At 42.7% G+C, this 23,553-nt stretch overlaps 1 protein-coding gene across 1 annotated transcript; it reads left to right on the top strand.

Annotated features, from left to right (window-relative positions):
- Nucleotides 1–12,763: 12,763 nt before the first annotated feature.
- Nucleotides 12,764–23,347, top strand: LOC106582170 (transcription cofactor vestigial-like protein 3). The gene is made up of 5 exons (XM_045704898.1): nucleotides 12,764–13,266; nucleotides 14,198–14,329; nucleotides 14,362–14,560; nucleotides 20,320–20,898; nucleotides 22,429–23,347. The coding sequence occupies exons 1-5, from the start codon at nucleotides 13,144–13,146 to the stop codon at nucleotides 22,464–22,466; spliced, it is 1,071 nt and encodes a 356-aa protein (XP_045560854.1). The 5' UTR covers nucleotides 12,764–13,143; the 3' UTR covers nucleotides 22,467–23,347.
- The last annotated feature ends 206 nt before the right edge of the window (nucleotides 23,348–23,553 follow it).

The following is a 23,553-nucleotide window of genomic DNA, read 5'->3' as shown; positions in this document are numbered from 1 at the left end:
CATTTTCCTCTCTTCCCCAGTCTCATCTCCCCTGTCCCTTCTACCACCCCACCGGAGGCTGGTGAATATTATTAGCATGGGGAATTAGACTCACTAAGTATGGAAGGGCAGAGAGGACGAGTCCTGCGGTCAGTTTCGAGAGGGGACAGCCAGACACACCCCATACAGTCGCACACAAACATACACATGTACATATATGCCAAGGATGAGCCCACAGCAGTACATTAAGCTAGGTAATTATATTCAGACAGACAGAGATGTGTTAAAGACTTTCTAATTCCTGACGGTGCTGGCACAGCAGAAAATGTTTCTCTGTCTGCTTGCATTCGCATGATCCTTTTCTGTCTTTTTACTCACTTCAGAAAGACGCCTCTTTTCCCCATCTCCCACTGTTCTACAGTAGTCCTTCAAGACGACTTAAATCTAATCTACATTATATTCAGTATTTCTATTGTTTGACAGAGGCCTACCGTCTAAACAGGGGAGGAAAGAGGAAGCAGAGCAGACAGTGATTACGTGATGTGCTTTAATTAGGGGATAATATGCTGATCTGGTATGTTAGGAAAAATAACAGCACAGACAGAAACAATTACTGTGCAGACCAAGATGGAAGTTAAATGTAACATACTAGATGCATTGCAATATGAAATGTATTCACTTCTTTCCCTCACTTTCTATCTCTCCGACCTGACCATTTCCAATTACCTCTTTGTCTTGACCAAGAACCCCGTTTGACCTTCCTGTGAGATCAGTCAAGGAGGGTCCTCTATCAATCCAGGCAGTCTTTGAGTCTCCAACACCTCATTAAATAACTCTCAGTATTCACGCCTGTCTCTATTACCATCTCATTTGCAAACTGGTGATTTTTAATAGAGCAGGAGTTATATTATTATTATTGTAATTATGTGGTTATAAAGGCCTGGTCCGTCATTCCAGAGAGATCTGAGTCCTCCACTGGTCAGTTCATTATCACACTACAGACACATGTCACCCCGCTCTGCCACCGCGGAGCAGGACACACACGTACGGGATTCCCTTTGTGAGATCCAATTAAAAGTTCCATTGACATTCTGGTTCTGCGTGGCAGTATGATATCAGTATGATAGCTAAAACAGCATGAACAATTAAAAATGTTATTATCTTGGACTATGTTACATTATATTGTGATTAATTTAGTCACAATGTGGGATTAGACTGGATGGTCATTGAGCCTTTTGTTAAAACGTGGAGTTTAGTCATTTTACATAATTATATTTTTTATTTAAACCATCATCCACAATTACATTTCAAATGGCCATGTATTAGGTTTATTGACTGAAATTAGCCCACATATAACAGCCATGTACATACTGTACCTATTCCTTTTAATAGGAAACATATTATAAACAATACAATCTCTTCCTGTCTGTCTGTCTGTCTGTCTGTCTGTCTGTCTGTCTGTCTGTCTGTCTGTCTGTCTGTCTGTCTGTCTGTCTGTCTGTCTGTCTGTCTGTCTGTCTGTCTGTCTGTCTGTCTGTCTGTCTGTCTTTCTGTCTGTCTGCCTGCCTGCCTGCCTGCCTGCCTGCCTGCCTGCCTGTCTACCTGTCTGTCTCCCTCTGCCTGTCTGCAGCGAAATGCTTATGTTTCTATCTATGTATGTGAATGGTGTGTATAGACAGTATGGACAGTATATGAATAGAAAAGGTGTGTACAGCAGTAGTTATATAGGATGAGCCATGACTAGAATATAGTATATACATATAAAGTAGGTAAAACAGTATGTAAACATTATTAAAGTGACCAGAGTTCAATGACTGTATTTATTTTTTATTTTTATTTAACCTTTATTTAACCAGGTAGGCCAGTTGAGAACAAGTTCTCATTTACAACTGCGACCTGGCCAAGATAAAGCAAAGCAGTGTGACACAAACAACAACACAGAGTTACACATGGAATAAACAAACGCACAGTCAATAACACAATAGAAAAGTCGATATACAGTGTGTGCAAATGAATTAAGATTAGGGAGGTAAGGCAATAAATAGCCCGTAGTGGCGAAATAATTACAATTTCGCAAATAAACACTGGAGTGATAGATGCAGAAGATGAATGTACAAGTAGAGATACTGTGGTGCAAAGGAGCAAAAAAATATAATAAATAAATAAATAAATAACAATATGGGGGATGAGGTAGTTGGATGGGCTATTTACAGATGTGCTATGTACAGGTGCAATGATCTATAAGCTGCTCTGATAGCTGATGCTTAAAGTTAGTGAGGGAGATGAGTCTCCGGCTTCAGTGATTTTTGCAATTTGTTCCAGTCATTGGCAGCAGAGAACTGGAAGGAATGGCGTCCAAAGTAGGAATTGGCTTGGGGGTGACCAGTGAAATATACCTGCTGGAGCGTGTGCTACGGGTAGGTGCTGCACTGGTGACCAGTGAGCTGAGATAAGGCGGAGCTTTACCTAGCAAGGACTTATAGATGACCAGTGGGTTTGGCGACGAATATGAACCGTGGGCCAGCCAACGAGAGCATACAGGTCGCAGTGGTGGGTAGTATATGGGGCTTTGGTGACAAAACGGATGGCACTGTGATAGACTGTATCCAATTTGCTGAGTAGAGTGTTGGAGGCCATTTTGTAAATGACATCGCCGAAGTCAAGGATCGGTAGAATAGTCAGTTTTACGAGGGTATGTTTGGCAGCATGAGTGAAGATTACTTTGTTGCGAAATGGGAAGCCGATTCTAGATTTAATTTTGATTTGGAGATGCTTAATATGAGTCTGGAAGGAGAGTTTACAGTCTAACCAGACACCTAGGTATTTGTAGTTGTCCACATATTCTAAGTCAGAACCGTCCAGAGTAGTGATGCTAAGCGGGCGAGCAGGTGCGGGCAGCGATAGGTTGAAGAGCAAGCATTTACTTTTACTTGCATTTAAGAGCAGTTGGAGGCCACGGAAGGAGTTGTATGGCATTGAAGCTCGTCTGGAGGTCAGTTAACACAGTGTCCAAAGAAGGGCCAGAAGTATACAGAATGGTGTTTGCGTAGAGGTGGATTAGAGACCGACATCATTGATGTATACAAAGACAAGAGTCGGCCTGAGAATTGAACCCTGTGGCACCCCCATAGAGACTGCCAGAGGTCCGGACAACAGGCCCTCCAATTTGACACACTGAACTCTATCTGAGAAGTAGTTGGAGAACCAGGCGAGGCAGTCATTTGAGAAAACAAGGCTGTTGAGTCTGCCGATAAGAATGCGGTGATTGACAGAGTCGAAAGCCATGGCCAGGTCGATGAATACGACTGCACAGTACTGTATGTACATAGAGCAGCAATATCTAAGGTGCAGGGTACACTGTTAGACGTTTGTGTAATTTTATCAGTAACTTACTGTGTAAACCTCTCTTGGGTATGTGGGACGTGACCGTCCCACCTGCGGGACACACTATTCAACAGCCAGTGAAATAGCAGGGCGGGAAATTCAAAACAACAAAAATCTCATAATTAAAATGTCTCACACATACAAGTATTATACACCATTTTATAGATAAGACTCTCGTTTCTCCAACCACATTGTCCGATTTCAAAAAGGCTTTACGGCGAAAGCAAAACATTAGATTATGTTAGGACACCACCTAAACAAGAAAAGCCACACAGCCATTTTCCAAGCAAGGAGAGACGTCACAAAAAAACAGAACTACAGCTAAAATTAAGCACTAACCTTTGATGATCTTCATCAGATGGCACTCATAGGACTTCATGTTACACAATACATGTATGTTTTGCTCGATAAAGTTCATATTTATATCCAAAAACCCCATTTTACATTGGTCCGTAATGTTCAGATATGTTTTTTCTTCAAAAACTTATTGTGAATCAGCACATCAATTTATAGAAATACTCATCATAAACGTTGATAAAATATTAAACTGTTATTCAAAGAATTATAGATAAACATCTCCTTAATGCAACCGCTTTGACAGATTTCAAAAAAGCTTCATGGGGAAAGCACACTTTGCAATAATCTGAGTACGGCGCTCAGAAAACAACAGCAGGCAATACAGATACACGCCATTTTGGAGTCATCTAAAATCATAAAAAGCATTAGAAATATTCACTTACCTTTGATGATCTTCATCAGAATGCACTCCCAGGAATCCCAAGTCCACAATAAATGTTGTTTTGTTCGATAAAGTCCATAATTTATGTCCAAATACCTCCTTGTTGTTTGCGCGTTCAGTAAGCTACTCCAAATATCGGAAGTGCGCCGAAAATTTCACGATGAAAAGTAAAAAAAAGTTCTATTTACGTTTGTAGAAACATGTCAAACGATGTATAGCATCAATCTTTAGGGCCTTTTTAACATAAAACTTCAATAATATTCCAACCGGACGATTCCAATGTCTTGAAAAATGTAATGGAACACAGCTACCTCTCATGTGAACACGTGCCAATGAACTCATGTCCTTTCCTGAGTCAACAACTTCCAACTTCCTTTGTTCGCTCTCTGTTAACCATAGAAGCCTCAAACAACTTTCTAAAGACTGTTGACATCTAGTGGAAGCCTTAGGAAGTGCAAAATGAACCCTAAGTCACTGTGTGTTAGATAGGCAATCACTTGAAAAAACTACAGCCTCAGATTTCCCACTTCCTGGTTGGATTTTTCTCAGGTTTTTGCCTGCCATATGAGTTCTGTTATACTCACAGACATCATTCAAACAGTTTTAGAAACGTCAGAGTGTTTTCTATCAAAATCTACTAATAATATGCACATCCTACATTCTGGGTCTGGGTAGCAGGCAGTTTACTACGGGCACACTTTTCATCCGGACGTCAAAATACTGCCCCCTACCCTAGAGAAGTTTTAATCAACAGTATGAAACTGTGTAAACTAAATGCAGTAGATTACTGTAGGATGCACAGTAAAATACCGTAAATGTGTTTTACCGTATTAATTATGGTGCATTGTGGGTAAATGTTTTTGTCAGGGAAAGAGTCTCTGGCTCATTAACATATTTTAAGGCATGTATGAGGCTATATTTGTTGCACCTGTGACTGAGAATGTTCTACCCCCACAGAATACAGTAATACAGTATACTGTATTTTAGGAGTTCTACAAACTTTGTCCTGAAACTCTACAGTAATTTACTGTCATTCAGAATACAGTACTATACTGCATTTTTGGAGTGCCAAAAACCGTTTGAACTAGTGGATGCATGGTATATTAACATATTTTAAGAGGCTATATTTGTTGCACCCGTTGTAGTGGTTCTCTAACAATTACCTTTATATAGGGTTCAGATCAGAGTGGCAGCAAGTCTCAAACCTTTAATGGTTGGTTAGAAGCCTTTGTTAAGGCCTAAAGTACAAGTGATATAAAACACCAAACATTATTTTCAATACAATTCAACAATAAAGTACTGTATTGCTGTTTTGCTATACATTTACTGCAGCATACTGTAAATGATGGCGCTTTGTGGCGAAGTATTGTGGGAGGAGAAGGAATCGCTGGGTCATTAACATATTTGAAAGTGTGCTTTGTAAGTGGTTATATTTGTTGCACCCCTTAGTGAGAGTCCCTGTCATGACTTCCGCCGAAGTCGGTCCCTCTCCTGGTTCGGGCAGTCGACGTCACCGGCCTTCTAGCCATCGCTGATCCACCTTTCATTTTCCATTGGTTTTGTCTTGTCTTCCCTCACACCTGGTTTAAATTCCATCAATTACATGTTGTGTATTTAACCCTCTGTTTCCCCCATGTCCTTGTCCGGAATTGTTTGTTGTAAGTGTTTGTGCACGTTATGTCTGGTGTGCGTAGGGTTTTGTGCCCGTTTATTGATTGTTCTGTTTTCCGGTGGTCTTTATTATTAAACTGCACCGTTTGGAAACACAGTTTTTGCTCTCCTGCGTCTGACTTCTCTGCCGCCAGTACGCACCCCTTACAGTCCTGTACCAATTTAAGTGAAATGTGATAGTAGTTCCCTATCAAAAGTATATGGAGCAGATCAGAATGGTAGCGTGTCTTAAACCTTTTAACGCATGTCCATTTGATCTGTTTTGCCCTGTAATCATGGCCAGTTTGGAAGCTGTTGTTAAGTCCTCCAGAAGTGCAAGTGATGTAAAACACCTAGTATTCATTCATATTGACACGCCCTGGCCATAGAGAGGGTTTTGTTCTCTATTTTGGTTAGGCCAGGGTGTGACTAGGGTGGGCATTCTATGTCCTTTTTTCTATGTTTTGTATTTCTTTGTTTTGGCCAGGTATGGTTCTCAATCAGGGACAGCTGTATATCGTTGTCTCTGATTGGGAGCCATACTTAGGCAGCCTGTTTTCCTTTGGGTTTTGTGGGTGGTTTATTTTCTGTTTAGTGTTGATGTTCCTGACAGAACTGTTTGGCTGTCTTTCGTGTTCTTGTTTTGTTTAAGAGTTCTATTAAACGTTTATGATGAGCATTCAACACGCTGCGCCTTGGTCTACTCCCTTCGACGGCCGTTACAGAACCACCCACCACAAGAAGACCAAGCAGCGTGGATTGGAGCACCGGGGAGAAGGATGGACATGGGAGTCGGAACGTCGATTCTGGGAGGACAAGTTAAGGGAGCTACGGGAGCCTGAGAGGCAGCCCCCAAAAATGTTTTGGGGGGGGCACACGGGGAGTTGGGGTAAGTCAGGCAATAGACCTGAGCCAACTCCCTGTGCTTACCGTGGGGAGCGGTTGACGTGGAGAGCACCGTGCTATGCGGAAGTGTGCACGGTCTCGCCCATCCACACGCACAGGCCGGTGCGGTCGATACCAGCCCCCCGCAAGTGCTGTGCTAGAGTGGGCATCGAGCCAGGACGGGTTGTGCAGGCCGTGCGCTCCAGACCTCCAGTGCGTCTCCAGGACCCGGTCTATCCTGTGCCTGCTCCCAGCGCCAGGCCTCCTGCGTGTCTCCCCAGCCTGCTGAGTCCTGTGCCTGTGCCCAGAGCCAGGCCTTCTGCAAGTCTCCCCAGCCTAGTGAGTCCTGTGCCTGCTCCCAGAGCCAGGCCTCCTGCATGTCTCCCCAGCCTGTTGAGTCCTGTGCCTGCGCCCAGAGCCAGGCCTCCTGCAAGTCTCCCCAGCCTGGTGAATCCTGTGCCTGCTCCCAGAGCCAGGCCTCCTGCATGTCTCCCCAACCTGGTGAGTCCTGTGCCTGCGCCCAGAGCCAGGCCTCCTGCAAGTCTCCCCAGCCTGGTGAGTCCTGTGCCTGCTCCCAGAGCCAGGCCTCCTGCATGTCTCCCCAGTCTGGTGAGTCCTGTGCCTGCTCCCAGAGCCAGGCCTGGTGCGTCCTGTGCCTGAGTCGCCCGCTTGTCCGGCGCTGCCAGAGTCGCCCGCCTGTCCGGCGCTGCCAGAGTCGCCCGCCTGTCCGGCGCTGCCAGAGTCGCCCGCCTGTCCGGCGATGCCCACTTAGGTGGCGCCTCTGGAGTGGGGCCCTCGCCGCCGACCCCGGACTGGGGACAGGCTGCCTAAGCGCCAAAAGGCGCTTACACATATGCTGTAATAGGCGCTTACACATATGCTGTAATATGCAAATGCCTGCAGACGACCTGCTTTCTCTAATCCCTTATAATTAAAGTAAAATACTGTACAAATAATAGTTTTACCGTTTAGTAGTCACTTTCACTTTATTGAACTGTGTTTCATTAGTCTGGAATCAAGTTACCGGTAATATCTTAGTATTGTATTGGCATTATCCAGAGATAGTCAGAGATATCATACAGCCATTTCATGTTGAAATTACAATTATTAATGTATCCTTAGCTAAAACATTTTCAGTAACAGTTACAGAGAAGTTTTACTTGCTATGACTGTGATATGTTTTTTTTATCAACCTTGGTTAAATATACTGACTGGTAGTTACTACGTATACGAGCCAAAATATTAATAGAAATGTTCAAATGAAAACTTGCAAAGAACACTGGTTAATATGTCGCTGCATGGGTAATTCCAGTAATATACAGTCAATTAGATTACAGTAATATTTTTGGTGCTGTACAATGGATTACTGTGAAATGAATGACAGTAGCTGTACTGTCAAATAAATTACTGTAACCTACTGGCCAATTGCTGCCAGTAAGTTACTGTAGAATTTACATGAAATGTTTTACAGTGTAGGGTAGCCAGCTAGTGACAGAGTCTAAGGTTCAGAGGAGGGTAATGGGCGGAGGTCGACTAGTGATGACTGTTTAACAGTATGATGGCCAGGAGACAGAAGATGATGACCTCTCTCTCGTCACAGCTTTGATGCACCTTAACTGTCTCCGCCTTCTGGATGATAGTGGGGTGAACAGGCTGTGGCTCAGGTGGCTGAGGTCCTTGATGATCTTCTTGGCCTTCCTGTGACACCTGGTGCTGTAGATGTCCTGGAGAACAGGCAGTATGCCCCCAGTGATGCGTTGGGCTGATCGCACCACCCTCTGGAGAACCCTGCCGTTGCGGGCGGTGCAGTTGTCGTACCAGGTGTTGATCCAGTGATCAGTATTAGTATGTTACAAAACCAGTTTAATAACTACAGCTGTAGTAATGGCTATTTAATTGGCTATTAATGTATTTCGCTCCCCTCTCCTTTCCTCAGTCAGCACACTGACATATGAGTTTGTACTGTAGCTGGGTGATTAGAGAGGTTATAAGAACCATTAGAGCATCATGGTCATCAACATCATCAGGTGTTGTAGAGAGACTCTGGAGAAACCTATAGAAGCAGGTGTTCTTCAGAAGGGATTACAATAGAGCAACATCCATGTTACAAACTCCAGACTCTGCAGTCCTTATGATGAAGTCATTCTTATTAATCACGTATTACTACTAATAACACTCACAGCTGCAGCTTCTCACATTCAGCAGTTACTCACTACTAACGACTAGGATGGTAATTATGTCCACTGATACGGCAACTACTGTACTGAAGAGAGACCGTAACGAAAAAACATCTAACAATATGCTCTATTTGTTTTCTGTTGTGAATCAGAAATTCATTCTTTGAGCATAACATGGGCAGAAAACAAACAACTGTGTTACGAGTGCGCTGAGAGTCGGGACGCAAGTTCAGGGAGCGAGTGTTTTAATAAATAAAAAAAACAATGGACACGAAACACAAACAACGCACCGACATGAAACAGAGTCAATAACACCTGAGGAAAGAACCAAGGGGAGTGACAGATATAGGGAAGATAATCAGGGAGGTGATGGAGTCCAGGTGAGTGTCATGAGGCGCAGGTGTGCAAGACGATGGTGACAGGTGTACAGGATAATCAGCAGCCTGATGACCTAGAGGCCGGAGAGGGAGTATACGTGACAGTACCCCCTCCCTGAGGCGCGGCTCCAGCCGCAGGATGCCGTCAAAGGGGACGAACCCGGGGGATCAGGAGCGGACCGGTCACCCCTGCTGATGCGCGAGAACCTGTCACGCCAGCTGAGGTACTGGAACCTGTCGTGTCAGCTGGGGTGCGGGAACCTGACAGATCGGTAGAGGCAGGAGAGCCTGACGTGCCGGCTGAGGCAGGGGAGCCTGGTGATCTGGTTGAGGCATGAGAGCCTGTAGCAGTTCCCAGACCCATCGTCATTACTCTGACACAAAAAAATAACATTTAAAAACACACCCTGATCCTTAGGTGAGGTATTATTTTGTAACGAGTGTGCTGAGAGTCAGGAAGCAAGTTCAGGGAGTGAGTGTTTATTTTATTTATTAAAACACTCACACCCTCAACTTGCTTCCCGACTCTCAGCGCACTCATTACAAACAGCATTTATCCCTGCATGCCCGCCTCCTCTAATCCCTGTAATTCTCCTCACCTCCCTTCTAAACATCCTCTAATAATGATCTCATTGAAGCGAGAAGAGGAGACATTTTTTACATTTTTTTTAACATTTTAGTCATTTAGCAGATGCTCTTATCCAGAGCGACTTACAGTAGTGAATGCATACATTTCATGCTTTTTTTTTTGTACTGGCCCCCCGTGGGAATCAAACCCACAACCCTGGCGTTGCACACACCATGCTGGCATTGCAAACACCATGCTCTACCAACTGAGCCACAGGGAAGGAGAGAAAGGAGAAGAGAGGATAGGATAGGAGAGAGTTGCACCTCCAGATGTGACTGAGACCCTGAGAGAAATGTGTTTAGTGAGAGACCCTGAGGACTGAAGCATCTGTGTGGGGTCTTTAGCTCTGTGTGTGTGTGTGTGTGTGTGTGTGTGTGTGTGTGTGTGTGTGTGTGTGTGTGTGTGTGTGTGTGTGTGTGTGTGTGTGTGTGTGTGTGTGTGTGTGTGTGTGTGTGTGTGTGTGAGTGTGTGTCCGTCTGTATCACTGCCTCACTTCCACAGCCCAACGACACATCATCAAAACCTGACTCTGCCACAGTTCCAGGCCTAACACATCATCAAACCAAGACTGAATAATTCAGCTTCCATCTGCAGCGTGCGGCATCATCAAAGTGAATGGAACAGTTACCCCCAGTCTCAGCCTCAGCCCCTCACACAGCATCATCATATCTGACAGCTACAGGGAATAGGGCTGAATCAGGAAATCAATAATATAACCGCCATATTGTCTTTCCTAACTACCGCCCTGTCAGAATGGATCAAATGTCAAATGCACAATGTGGCATACTAACTGTGTATGTGAAATAGAGATGGAGAGAGCTAGAGAGAGAGCAAGAGAGAAAGCGATAAAGAGAAAAAAAAGAGAAAATAGGGAGAGTGATATAGCTTTGCCCCATAACCTGTAGAGTTCTTATAGTCAATAATACAGACACAGGATATGATGTTCCTACATCTCAGACGTGTGACCCCTTTTTCTAAAACTGGGGCAAAACAACACACACTGATATCAATAATAAAATAATATCAAGATCGCATTCATTTATACATTGCATACATAAGTAAGAGTATCACATTATAAAACAGCAGTATTAGGAAAATGAGCAGTGCGAATGAGCCCCTCAGGATATACACACTGATATCTTCACCCCTGAGAGTGTGTGCGTGCGTGCGCGTCATTTCTCTGTGTGTGCGTATATGTGTGTGTGTAGGGCAGCTGCTCCTCCAGCGTGTATGAGCAGCAGTGTGGGACGTCAGGCTTCATCATGGAACTCACTTGAGAGACAAGTGGACTCAGCGAACTCAGCCATCTCTCTGTTATCTGTAGTCCTCTCATTATCTTGCTCTCCTCTACACTGAGGGTCTGAACCAGACCAGGCAGCACCTGAATGTGCTCTGCAGGCTCACCTCTCTTCTCCTAAAAATATCCTCATAATAACCGTCATCATCATCACCATCATCCTCAGCAGCACTTCTGTTGTTTACAGCCTCTGCTCTCTTCCCCTCTCTTCCCCTCCCTTCCCTTCCCCTCCCATCTCCTCCATTCTCTTCCCCGCTCCTATCCTATCCTCTCTTCCCCTCTCATCTCCTCTCCTCCCATCTCCTCTTCCCTCCCCTCCCCCCTCCGCTCTCCTATCCTCTCCTCCCCTTTCATCTCCTCCCCTCATCTCCTCTTCCCCCCTCCCGCCCGCCTGTCTCTTCTCTCTTCCCCTCTCATCTCCTCTCCTCTGCACATGCCTCTCAAGAACAGCTGTCTATGCTCTACAAAAACTGACACGGACACACCATCTACAGAGTTTGAGCTGAAATCACAGGCCAGGACCATTTACAATCTTTATTCAGGTCTATAGCTGAGAGCCCGAGACAGAAGCACCAGCCATGTGAGAAACACAAGGTTTACTCAGGGTCAGAGAGGAGTGGTGAGACCCACAGAGATCCTTTTCAATTAAGTTATATGTAATTCTTTGGCGTAATTCTATGGTGAGACCTCTGTCAGTCTGAGAGCAGTGATCTCTGTGATGTCACCAGCAGGTGGAAGCAGATCACTCATTGACATCTTCCACTGAGTTCCTCACTAGTCAAAGGACCAAAGACAGCTAAGGGACATGTTCCAAACCAAACCCTAGCCCCTTCACACTGATTCTTATTGTAGATCTAAGAGGAGTGGGTGTGTGGAAAAGCAATGTATTCATGATTCCTATTCAAAATCTTTTGATTTGGAATTGGGAAGAGAATATCCTAGTCAGGTGAATGAAGTCAGTCAGTGTGGTTCAGTCTGTTAGTTCCACTGGTTTATTCAGTGAAGTATGAATACAGTTAAATAAGTAATTAATAATGTAGACATCCCTCTGTCACAGAATTTAACCTGCCTAACCTGCCACTTTCTTTTTACTCCCTTTTTTGGTGTCATGTCAGAACCTGCCAAGTTTACTGGAAAACTATGCCAAATGTTCTACTATAGGTTAGTATATGGAATTCTCCAAACAGATAAGACTACACTCAATGGATAGACTACACTCAATGGACAGACTACACTCTATGGATAGACTACACTCAATGAGTAGACTACACTCAATGGATAGACTACACTCAATGGATAGACTACACTCAATGGATAGACTACACTCGATGGATAGACTACACTCAATGAGTAGACTACACTCAATGGATAGACTACACTCAATGGATAGACTACACTCAATGGATAGACTACACTCGATGGGCTAACATGACAACATACAATGAAAGATAGTCTATGACACAATGCTGAATATTTACATTCACTTATCTGAAGATGCTTACAATTACAATTCACTGAACCTCGAGGCCAAGTCTTGAGGTTTTATGCTTGGTATCTGTAGAGCACGTTGTGACAACTGCTGATGTAAAACGGGATTTATTGATTATTGTGATTGATTGATTGATTGAATCTTCAAGTGGCAGCTACACTCATCATGCCTCTCTACTTCGAGCCGCGTGTATGAGTTCCATGGGCGTGTGCACGCAGAGTCCTATCCCTCCTCTCCCTCCATATACAGTACCGTTAAAACTTTCCTCCAATCAGTGTAGCGTCTAATAACTTGGCCAAGTGGAGTTTGTCCGGTACCTTTTGTTCACTTTCACTTGGGTTTGGTTTGGCACAGTATGAGGTGTTGGTCCTAGTGATTCGGTATTGTCTTTATGCAAACAGCTCCTTTCACCGACAGCATGCCTATTGTCACAGTCATGGTTTATATGGAGGCAGCGGTGGATGTGAGGATTACATCCGTTTGATGAGCGCTGATCCAGGCTGTTTCTCTCTGAGCCCCTGACAGCCCCGTCTCAGCCATGAGTTGTCTAGATGTGATGTTTTACCAGAGTTATGGAGCTCACTATGTCCCTGCGTCTTCAGCAGCAGCGGCAGCAGCCTACAACGCGGCATACTACCATCATCACCAGCACCAGCAGCAGGTGGGTGTCCAGACACACTGCACTAAAATAGTTTGTAATATTTGTTTGTTTTTTAATAGTAGGCTGTTTTAGTGTTCCAATAATTGTCACGGTGCTTTAGGCACGAATACACTCTGTGCTGAATGTCAGTTCACAGCGAAAAGTCCTGACTCCTTTGTACCACAGAACTCATAAAGTTACAATTGGAAAAGTTGAAGCGGTCATTTCTCGCCGTGTATTTAGAACAGGTCATGTATAATGATCTCCTCGTTCCGTCAGAAGGGTGTAATGACAACTCGTCACTGTCTCTCAGGAATGATGATGATGATGATGATGATGGTTCTTTTGGAACGGCCACGAGCATTTTCATAGTTGACATACTTTCACCAGAACACACGCTGAGAAACATCCTACAACTTCCTGAATAAACTTCGGTCTGTAAAGATGATTCGTTTTTCTTTAAAATGGAGGTCATAGAGAATTGAAGTTTGTAACGGATAGTATGACTTTTAACAAGGGCATTGATGTAGGCTATTTTGTTCAGTGTATGTTGCATACACGTTTAATCATGTGGCTTGATCGTTGTGGCGCAAAATAGACAGACAGATGGTGCTCTCATGGCTGAACCTTTGCGCACTAGCGGTTCTGGGGGGGCAGTGCCCCTGTGACAACAATTTTGGACGCCATTGTGGTTCCCCTAAATGTGGAGTATGAAATAATTTTTACATAACTCATTTTTGCTATCTTACATCCGTTATTAGACAGTGGCAATGATGATGATTATGAACATGGTCTTTTGCCTGCTAATGCCTGCAATGCTGTGAATAAAACGATATGACAACAATAATGTCTAATGTAACTGGCCCCTCTAACAGTTACAACTGGCCCCAGCTTGGCCCCCCCAGTTGAAATGGTCTAGAACCTCTCTCTTTCTCTCTTTCACTCTCTGTAGAAGAAGCTGGGTGTGTACAGCAGGATGCAGCAGGACAGCGAAGAGCAGCAGTGTCCAGGGGGGAGACAGCAACAGCAGCGTGGGGGAGGAGGGGGAGACTGGCTGGGGAGCAGTGGGTCCAATGGGGCCTGGAGGGTTCTGGGCTGAGGGGCTGTGGGGGTACTGGGAAGGACAGCCAGCCTGCAGAGGCAGAGTACCTGAGCTCCAGGTGTGTCCTGTTCACCTATTTCCATGGTGACATTGGGGATGTGGTGGATGAACATTTCTCTAGGGCTCTGAGCCAAACCAGTGCCTTCACTGGAGAGAACAAGAGTTCTAGGACCACCCCCATGCACACCTCTGCCTCGGTTGGACTGTGGAAAGGTAGGAACACACAGGACTTTCATATCATTACTCATAGTTTGAATTATGTCATCTGAATACAGTCTTATTCATATAGGTGTATTATCTTTCACTATAACAAATTACTGTACATTTACAGCAAAACTTTTACAGTTTGATAATGTAATTCTATATCACAGTACAGTACTGTAAAGAGCAATGCAATTTTACAATAAATACTGCATTACCTGTTCTGCTGTATATTTACAGCAGAATACTGAGTTATGCTGCATAGTGGGGAAATGTTGTGGGTGGCAAAATAATGTATGGCTCATTAACATATTTCAAGGCATGCCTTGCAAGAGGCTATATTTGTTGCACCCCTTATTGAGAATGCTGTACCCCACAGAATACAGTACCATACCGTATTTCTTTTTAATTTTGCCTTGTAAATCTACAGTAATTTACTGGTTTCTGTGCTACCAGTAATTTACATAATTTAGTTCCACCCCCACAGAACACAGTACCATACTGTAATTTTGGAGTGCCAAAACATTTTGTGGGTGCATAGTATTGTTGTGGCTCATAAACACATTTGAGGCTATACTTGTTGCACATGTTAGTGAAAGTGCTGTAACAATTTAAGTGAAATGTGGTAGTAGTTTCCTAACAATTAAATGTGTATAGGGGAAAGATCAGAGCGGCATGCATGGCTCAAACTTTTCATGGTTGAGTGTTTAGTCATGTCCTTTTGATCTGTTTCACCCTGTAGTCACTGCCAGTTTAGAAGCCTTTGTTAAGGCCTCTACAAGTGTAAGTGAAATAAAACACCAAATAGTCACTGGTATGCTGTAATTTACAACTACCTAGCAGCCAACCTGCTTGCACTAATCCCATGTAGTTACTAGTGATGTTACGTTTGATATTGGAGCTCCGAGGCATGTGTCAAAATGGCTAAGCAGCTAACTTCGAAGCAGTGTGCCGATGCGTGTATCACTTTATCAGAAGTACGTCATCAATGACGTCTGACGCTTCGTTCGATGACATGCTTTTTCACTCTTACTGACAGTTGTGTCTGCTTTGTGTGATGTATTGTTGTCTCTACCTTCTTGCCCTTTGTGCTGTTGTCTGTGCCCAATAATTATTGTACCATGTTTTGTGCTGCTACCATGTTGTGCTGCTACGATGTTGTGCTGCTACCATGTTGTGCTGCTACGATGTTGTGCTTCTACCATGTTGTGTTGCTACCATGCTGTGTTGTCATGTGCTGCTGTCTTGCCATGTTGTTGTCTTAAGTCTCTCTTTATGTAGTGTTGTCTCTCTTGTTGCCATGTGTGTTTTGTCCTATATTTATATGGTATTTATTTTTAATCCCAGGCCCCCTTCCCGCAGGAGGCCTTTTTCCATTTGGTAGGCCGTCATTATAAATAAGAATTTGTTCTTAAAAACCTGTTGGGGCTAGGGGGCAGTATTTGCACAGCCGGATAAAAAACGTACCCGATTTAAACTGGTTACTACTCTTGCCCAGAAACGAGAATATGCATATAATTAGTAGATTTGGATAGAAAACACTCTAAAGTTTCTAAAACTGTTTGAATGGTGTCTGTGAGTATAACAGAACTCATATGGCAGGCCAAAACCTGAGAAGATTCCATACAGGAATAGCCCTGTCTGACAATTTGTTCTCCTTCTGTGGCATCTCTATCAAAAATACAGCATCTCTGCTGTAACGTGACATTTTCTAAGGCTTCCATTGGCTCTCAGAAGGCGCCAGAAAGTGGAATGACGTCTCTCCAGTCTCTGGGCGAAAAACAGCAGGAGTTTTTGTGAGTGGTCAGGCTGAGAACAGTGACACTGGAGATGCGCATTCATGTGAATTCTCCATGTTTTTCTTTCTCTCTTTGAACAAATACAACGTCGCCCGGTTGGAATATTATCGCTATTTTACGAGAAAAATCGCATACATTTTTTTATTTTAAACAGCGTTTGACATGCTTCGAAGTACGGTAATGGAATATTTTGAATTTTTTTGTCACGAAATGCGCTCGCCGCGTCACCCTTCGGATAGTTACCTGAACGCATGAACAAAACGGAGCTATTTCAATATAACTATGGATTATTTCGAACCAAAACAACATTTGTTGTTGAAGTAGAAGTCCTGGGAGTGCATTCTGACGAAGAACAGCAAAGGTAATCCAATTTTTCTTATAGTAAATCTGAGTTTGGTGAGGGCCAAACTTGGTGGGTGTCAAATTAGCTAGCCGTGATGGCCGGGCTATCTACTCAGAATATTGCAAAATGTGCTTTCGCCGAAAAGCTATTTTAAAATCTGACACCGCGATTGCATAAAGGAGTTCTGTATCTATAATTCTTAAAATAATTGTTATGTATTTTGTGAACGTTAATCGTGAGTAATTAAGTAAATTCACCGGAAGTTTGCGGTGGGTATGCTAGTTCTGAACATCACATGCTAATGTAAAAAGCTGTTTTTTGATATAAATATGAACTTGATTGAACAAAACATGCATGTATTGTATAACATAATGTCCTAGGAGTGTCATCTGATGAAGATCATCAAAGGTTAGTGCTGCATTTAGCTGTGGTTTTGGTTTTTGTGACATATAGGCTTGCTTTGAAAATGGCTGTGTGATTATTTTTGGCAGGGTACTCTCCTGACATAATCTAATGTTTTGCTTTCGCTGTAAAGCCTTTTTGAAATCGGACAGTGTGGTTAGATTAACGAGAGTCTTGTCTTTAAAATGGTGTAAAATAGTCATATGTTTGAGAAATTGAAGTTATAGCATTTATGAGGTATTTGTATTTCGCGCCACGCGATTCCACTGGCTGTTGACTAGGTGGGACGCAAGCGTCCCACCTTGCCCAGGGAGGGTAAATAAGAATTTGTTCTTAACTGACTTGCCTAGTGAAATAAAGGTTCAATAAAAAATTAAAATAAATGGTATAAGCTGTCTTAAGCATCCTAAATAATGCCATACAATCCATTTTAGAAAAATAGTAAACTTGTTGGCAAAAAAGGGAAGCATGATGTAAGATGCAAACCTGGCAATCCATTAAAGCTAACGACTTACTGCTGCGCTACAGAGTTTTGATGAAATCAGTAGAGGGAAGAAAACCTAGCTGATAATCACACGTTGCTATTTATTGCTGACCCGCAGATGTCACTAATGTGCATTGTGAACGAATAATGACACGCCGATTAATGAACCTATTTTCAACACAATTGCCTGGAAAGGAAGCTTTGTTTCCGCATCACTAGTAATTACAGTAAAAAACTGGTTACAGTAGCATTTACAGTAGGATTTCCTTTGTTACAGTATAGTGGGCTAATTTTACAGTATTGTAGCGCATCATTGCGCTGCATTTTCCTTTAAGTCACAGTAAGCTAGTGGCACATTACTGTGAAAATGACCGTATCACACTTTGCACTAGTCAAAGATGGGCAAAGTTATTTCCAGAAGTTATTTTGTTACAAATACAGGATATTTTGAAGACCAATGTATCCTTAAAACCTCTTGGGGCTAGGTGGGACGCTAGCGTGCCACCCGTGGTGCACTCCATCAACAGCAGGTGCATTTCAAGAGCGGCAAATTTGAATCCAAATAAATGTCAAAATTCAAATTTTTCAAAAATACAACTATGTTACACCATTTGAAAGATAAACATCTCCTTAATCTAACCACGTTTTACGATTTCAAAAAGGTTTTACGGCGAAAGCATAAATTTAGAGTATGTTAGGACAGTACATTTACAAGAGTTGTGTGTAATGTTTTGTCAAGTCAAAGACAGGGTCACCAAAACCATAAAACCAGCTAAAATGATGCACTAACCTTTTACAATCTCCATCAGATGACACTCCTAGGACATTATGTTAGACAATGCATGCATTTTTAGTTCTATCAAGTTCATATTTATATACAAAAACAGCGTTTTACTATGGCATTGATGTTGAGGAAATCGTTTCCCTCCAATAACCGGCAGTCAAGTCAGCGTCAGAAATTAAATAATTAAAATTAGAAAACATTGGTAAAATATTATATTGTCATTTAAAGAATTATAGATTTACATCTCTTGAACGCAATCAACTTGCCAGATTTAAAAATAACCTTACTGGGAAATCACACTTTGCAATAATCTGAGCACTGCGCCCAGAAAAATACGCGTTGCGATACAGACTAGACGTCATGTTGGGGAGATCTAAAATCGAAAATACTATGTAAATAATCCATTACCTTTGATTCTCTTCATCAGATGTCACTTCCAGGTATCACAGGTCCATAACGAATGTAGTTTTGTTCAAAAAAGCTCATCATTTATGTCCAAAAATCTCCGTCTCGTTAGCACATGATGTAAGCCAGCCGGACTTCTCGTCATGAACGAGGGGAAAAAATATATTTCCGTTCGTTCAAACATGTCAAACGTTGTATAGCATAAATCATTAGGGCCTTTTTTAACCAGAACATGAATAATATTCAAGGTGGACGAATGCATACTCTTTTATAACGTATTGGAACGAGGGTACCCAACATGAACTAGCGCGCCAGGTGTCTAATGGGACATCACCGTTCCATGGCTCTTGTTCGGTCAGATCTCCCTCCAGAAGACTCAAAACACTTTGTAAAGGCTGGTGACATCTAGTGGAAGCAATAGGAAGTGCCAAAATATTCCTAAACCCCTGTGTTTTTCAATGGGATAGGTTTAAAGTCAATACAACACATCAGGTATCCACTTCCTGTCAGAAAATGTCTCAGGGTTTTGCCTGCCAAATGAGTTCTGTTATACTCACAGACACCATTCAAACAGTTTTGGAAACTTTAGAGTGTTTTCTATCCATATATAATAAGTATATGCATATTCTAGTTACTGGGTAGGATTAGTAACCAGATTAAATCGGGTACATTTTTTTTATCCAGACGTGCAAATGCTGCCCCCTAGACCCAACAGGTTAACAACAACAACATTCCCAGTAATGGTTACAGAAATGGTTTACCTGCCATGACTGTGATGTGTATTTTGTAATCAATGTAAGTCACTCTGGACAAGTGCATCTGCTAAGTGACCAAACTGTTAATGTTAAACATTTACATTTGCAAAGCACACTGCTGGGTATTATTCTGATAACATGGCCTTGTTTAGGGGTGGAGGTCATTATAATAATACCAAGCAGTGTGCCTAGCAAGTGTTCATTTTTACATTTACATTTTGGTCATCTAGCAGATGCTCTTAACCAGAGCGACTTACAGTCAGTGTATTACAATGAGGGTAAATAAGAATATACCACAGTCACTGCAAGTAAAGAGATAGCTACCTGCACTGTAAGTCTGCTACAGTTTACTAACCACAGTCACAGCAAGTAAAGAGATAGCTACCTGCACTGTAAGTCTGCTACAGTTTACTAACCACAGTCACAGCAAGTAAAGAGATAGCTACCTGCACTGTAAGTCTGCTACAGTATACTAACCACAGTCACAGCAAGTAAAGAGATAGCTACCTGCACTGTAAGTCTGCTACAGTATACTAACCACAGTTCTTCCAGTAATGCACTGTCAATTCTAGAAATACAGCATGTTACTATAGTCAGGTGTTCCAGTAATATGCTGTACATTTGTTACAGTACATTTCCTGTAAATCTACAGTAATTTACTGGCTTCTGTGCTGCCAGTAATTTACTGTAAATTTACATTGTACTGTTTCTTTTTATCTAGAATTAATACAATTACATGGTAGAAACTTGTGTCCATAACAACCTCTTCTCATACAAATGACCTCCCTCCCTCTCACAGACAGTGTATCTCTCTCGGAGGCCCAGTGTGGTTCCCTGTCCTCCTCTCTGTGGGGTGGAGGTTACCCGTCCCAGACCAGCCCCTGTCTCTCCGTCCACCCAGACTTCTCCCCCAGCCCAGCAGCCTTCCATGCCCCAGACGGTGCTCTGTGGACAGGCCACGTTTTGCCCCAGCCCAGCCTCCCTCCTACAGCCTCTCTCCCAGACCCCTGGGCCTACAGCCGCAACCCTCAGACCTCCGCCAGCTACACACACGCCCACAATGTCTACACACACACACACCCTCACACACACATGCACCCCCACCACACCCACCCGGTCATACATCCCCACCTGTCCCATGGCCCAGGCCTAGACCCCAGGTTCAGCCCTCTGCTCCTACCTGGTGTGAAGACTCAGAGTCCCCTAGCCCACAGCCCTGCTGGACACAGCACACACAGTAACACACACAGCAGCCAGAGCCCAGGGATACACAGTGGTGTGAAGATAGAGGTGGAGCAGGCCAGCCCCAACCTCCCCACCCTGACCCCCTCAGCCTGGCCCGCAACTCTACACACACCCTTGGATATCTACGACTCAGGTAAGCCTCAGACCTGGAGCACACATACACACACATGCACTCTCTCTCTTGTATGTCTACCAGTGCCATTTAAGATGAAGGAGGATTTTTTTTTCATGCGCATGGCCTTTTTTTATTACAGCATATTGAATGACTGTCATTCATATTCCATTCACACAGTTCGATGTAACATCGATAGGTTTAGGCTACTACATGAGACTTGAATTTTTCCTACACCCTTCATGAGGCTGCTACAACCTAGCCTATGAATGAAAGTTTTTTTTAAATGTAGGTGCACACAGGTTAAGAGAAAATTGAGGTGACAGTGACACATGGACAGACACATTCAATACTGCCTTGCACACTCTTGCCTGCATCTATCTGATCTAGTATGTAATCATTAGTCCAACAGTTGTACATTCCGTTCCGTTTGCTTCTGTTTAAGAAATGTTTACAACAGAATCTGTGAAATGAATACACCCCTGATAACATGTAAACACAGTTCACTTTCATAGCCGCCATGTTGTATTCCTTCTCGCATCTGTGCACTCTTCTCCTCTCACCTTTTCCCTTCACTTGAGGACTTCAATGCACAGCACATCAGCTGAATGTGTCCAGGTGAAAACCCTTTCCAAGCCAAATCATAACCGCTACACACAGCCTACATCGTTGTCACCATATTAGCCAAAGTAACGTCATAGCCAACATAGCTAATATAACTAACATTTTAGTAAACCTGCTACAATCATGCAGTAACGTTACAGTGTGCAGTCGGTAAGCAGTTGAATAAGCAGTTTAGCAGTTACACTGGTGGCAATATATTTGTAAAACCAAAAGCTTACCTTGAATTGGAAGAGTTCCAGTGTTGTGCTAGATGGGCATAGCCAGCTAGCTAACATAGCATCCCTCTGTTTGCATTTGCTAGCTAAGTGAATGTGAAAGTGAAAATAAATTACTAAATATCTCTCTCTCTGGTTCTCTTGCTTCTCCTTAATTTTTCAAATTAATTTGTTCAAAACTGTTCAACTATTGTGTTTTTCTCTATTTGTCAACTACTCACCACTTTTTATGCACTGCGGTGCTAGCTAGCTGTAGCTTATGCTTTATGAACTAGATTCATTCTCTGATCCTTTAATTGGGTGGACAAAATGTCAGTTCATGCTGCAAGAGCTCTGATTGGAGGACGTTCTCTGGAAGTTGTCATAATTACTGTATAAGTCTATGGAAGTGGGTGAGAACCATGAGCCTCCTAAGTTTTTTTTATTGAAGTCAATGTACCCAGAGGAGGACGGAAGCTAGCTGTTCTCCGGCTACACCATTATGCTACCCTACAGAGTGCTGTTGAGGCTACTGTAGACCTTCATTGCAAAACAATTATTTGGTGACGTGAATATATTTATTATAGTTTTATCTAAAAAGGATAACTTTTAAAATATTTTTCTATTTTTATTTTTATGAAATTCACTGAGGAGCCTCCACTGATGTCTACATGCATGCTACGTTTTTGTTTAATCTAAAAGTTGATGTTGTGCTCTCTCACGCTCTCGTCAGGTCTGGATCAGGACAAAGTCAATACTGTTTGGTTCTGAGAGAGGATATGACATCACTGTGACATCACCCTGGCACTGAGCTGTGACCAGCTCTAACAGAACCCCCTGGAACCACAACACATTTCCTGTGTACTCACTCTCAAGTAGAAGACTCTCCGCTCTCTAGAAAAAGTCCAGGGTGGGTTTACAGATGTAAGATCTTAATTTGATCACTCTGTTATTGATGAGAATTTTACTGCAAAGCAGGAAATGCAAACTTGTAGAGTATTTCAGTCCTAAAAAGGCTTCTAAAGTTTGTAATTTCCACTTTGAAATTTCAGACTTAATTTTCCCTAATGAATGAAATGGATGGACCCCTACAAAAATGTCAATTTATTATAATCCACATAATAATTCACATTTCCTGTTGCTGCAGGATTATTTTACTGCTGTAGCAAACTGTCTCAAATTAAGATCCTACATCTGTAGGTCTCTTAGAAAGCACTCTGGAGAAGCCTAGACCACTCTCCATGCCTCACACCACCCACCAGAGATACATCTGATCACATCTTGGCCAAATATTTTTCACATTTTTACCAAAGTATTAGCTGGCTGTTTTGGACCTAATATACCACATGATGGTTCTGTTTAAAGAACTTAGTTTGTGGGAACACTGCTCAGCCAAGCCTCTTTCTGATCTTTTTTTTTACATCGTGCTATGTGTGTAACTATATGTGTAATTGACTGTAATATATTTTGTATATAGTACTTTGATTTTATGTGATTGTCATTTTCTTAAAGTGTTTGATTGTTCCTAATTGTTTTTCACCAAACCCTGTGTTGTCATGTTGCCTATTGTTCTATATGTGCGGAGAAATCATGTAATTACTGATGTGTAATAAATTGCTAAGTTCTATTGGCAAACATTTCCTCATCTTTAAGAGCTGACTCAAAGTATCTTTTTTGTATCAGATCTGATAATTGGACATCACTCAGCATGGTTTAGCAATGACCTGCCCATAGGGAAAAGTAATATATGGCAATACACTCAGTTGACAGTTTATTAGGACAACCCTTTGCCTCCAGAACAGCCTGAATTCTTTTGGGCATGGAAACGTTACGCAATTGGTATCAAGGGACCTAACGT

The sequence above is a fragment of the Salmo salar genome, chromosome ssa21, assembly GCF_905237065.1.
Source record: "Salmo salar chromosome ssa21, Ssal_v3.1, whole genome shotgun sequence".
NCBI classification, from domain to species: Eukaryota; Metazoa; Chordata; class Actinopteri; order Salmoniformes; family Salmonidae; genus Salmo; species Salmo salar.
The sequence above is the reverse complement of the archived record's forward strand: the minus strand, read 5'-3'. Positions and strand labels throughout refer to the sequence as shown.

What these genes read in the sequence shown, in the direction of transcription:
- LOC106582170 (XM_045704898.1), top strand. Translation starts at nt 13,144, where the DNA reads ATGAGTTGTCTAGATGTGATGTTTTACCAGAGTTATGGAGCTCACTAT. An exon ending in ATCACCAGCACCAGCAGCAG is followed by an intron (nt 13,267 to 14,197) that starts GTGGGTGTCCAG and finishes CACTCTCTGTAG; the next exon opens with AAGAAGCTGGGTGTGTACAG. An exon ending in CTCGGTTGGACTGTGGAAAG is followed by an intron (nt 14,561 to 20,319) that starts GTAGGAACACAC and finishes TCCCTCTCACAG; the next exon opens with ACAGTGTATCTCTCTCGGAG.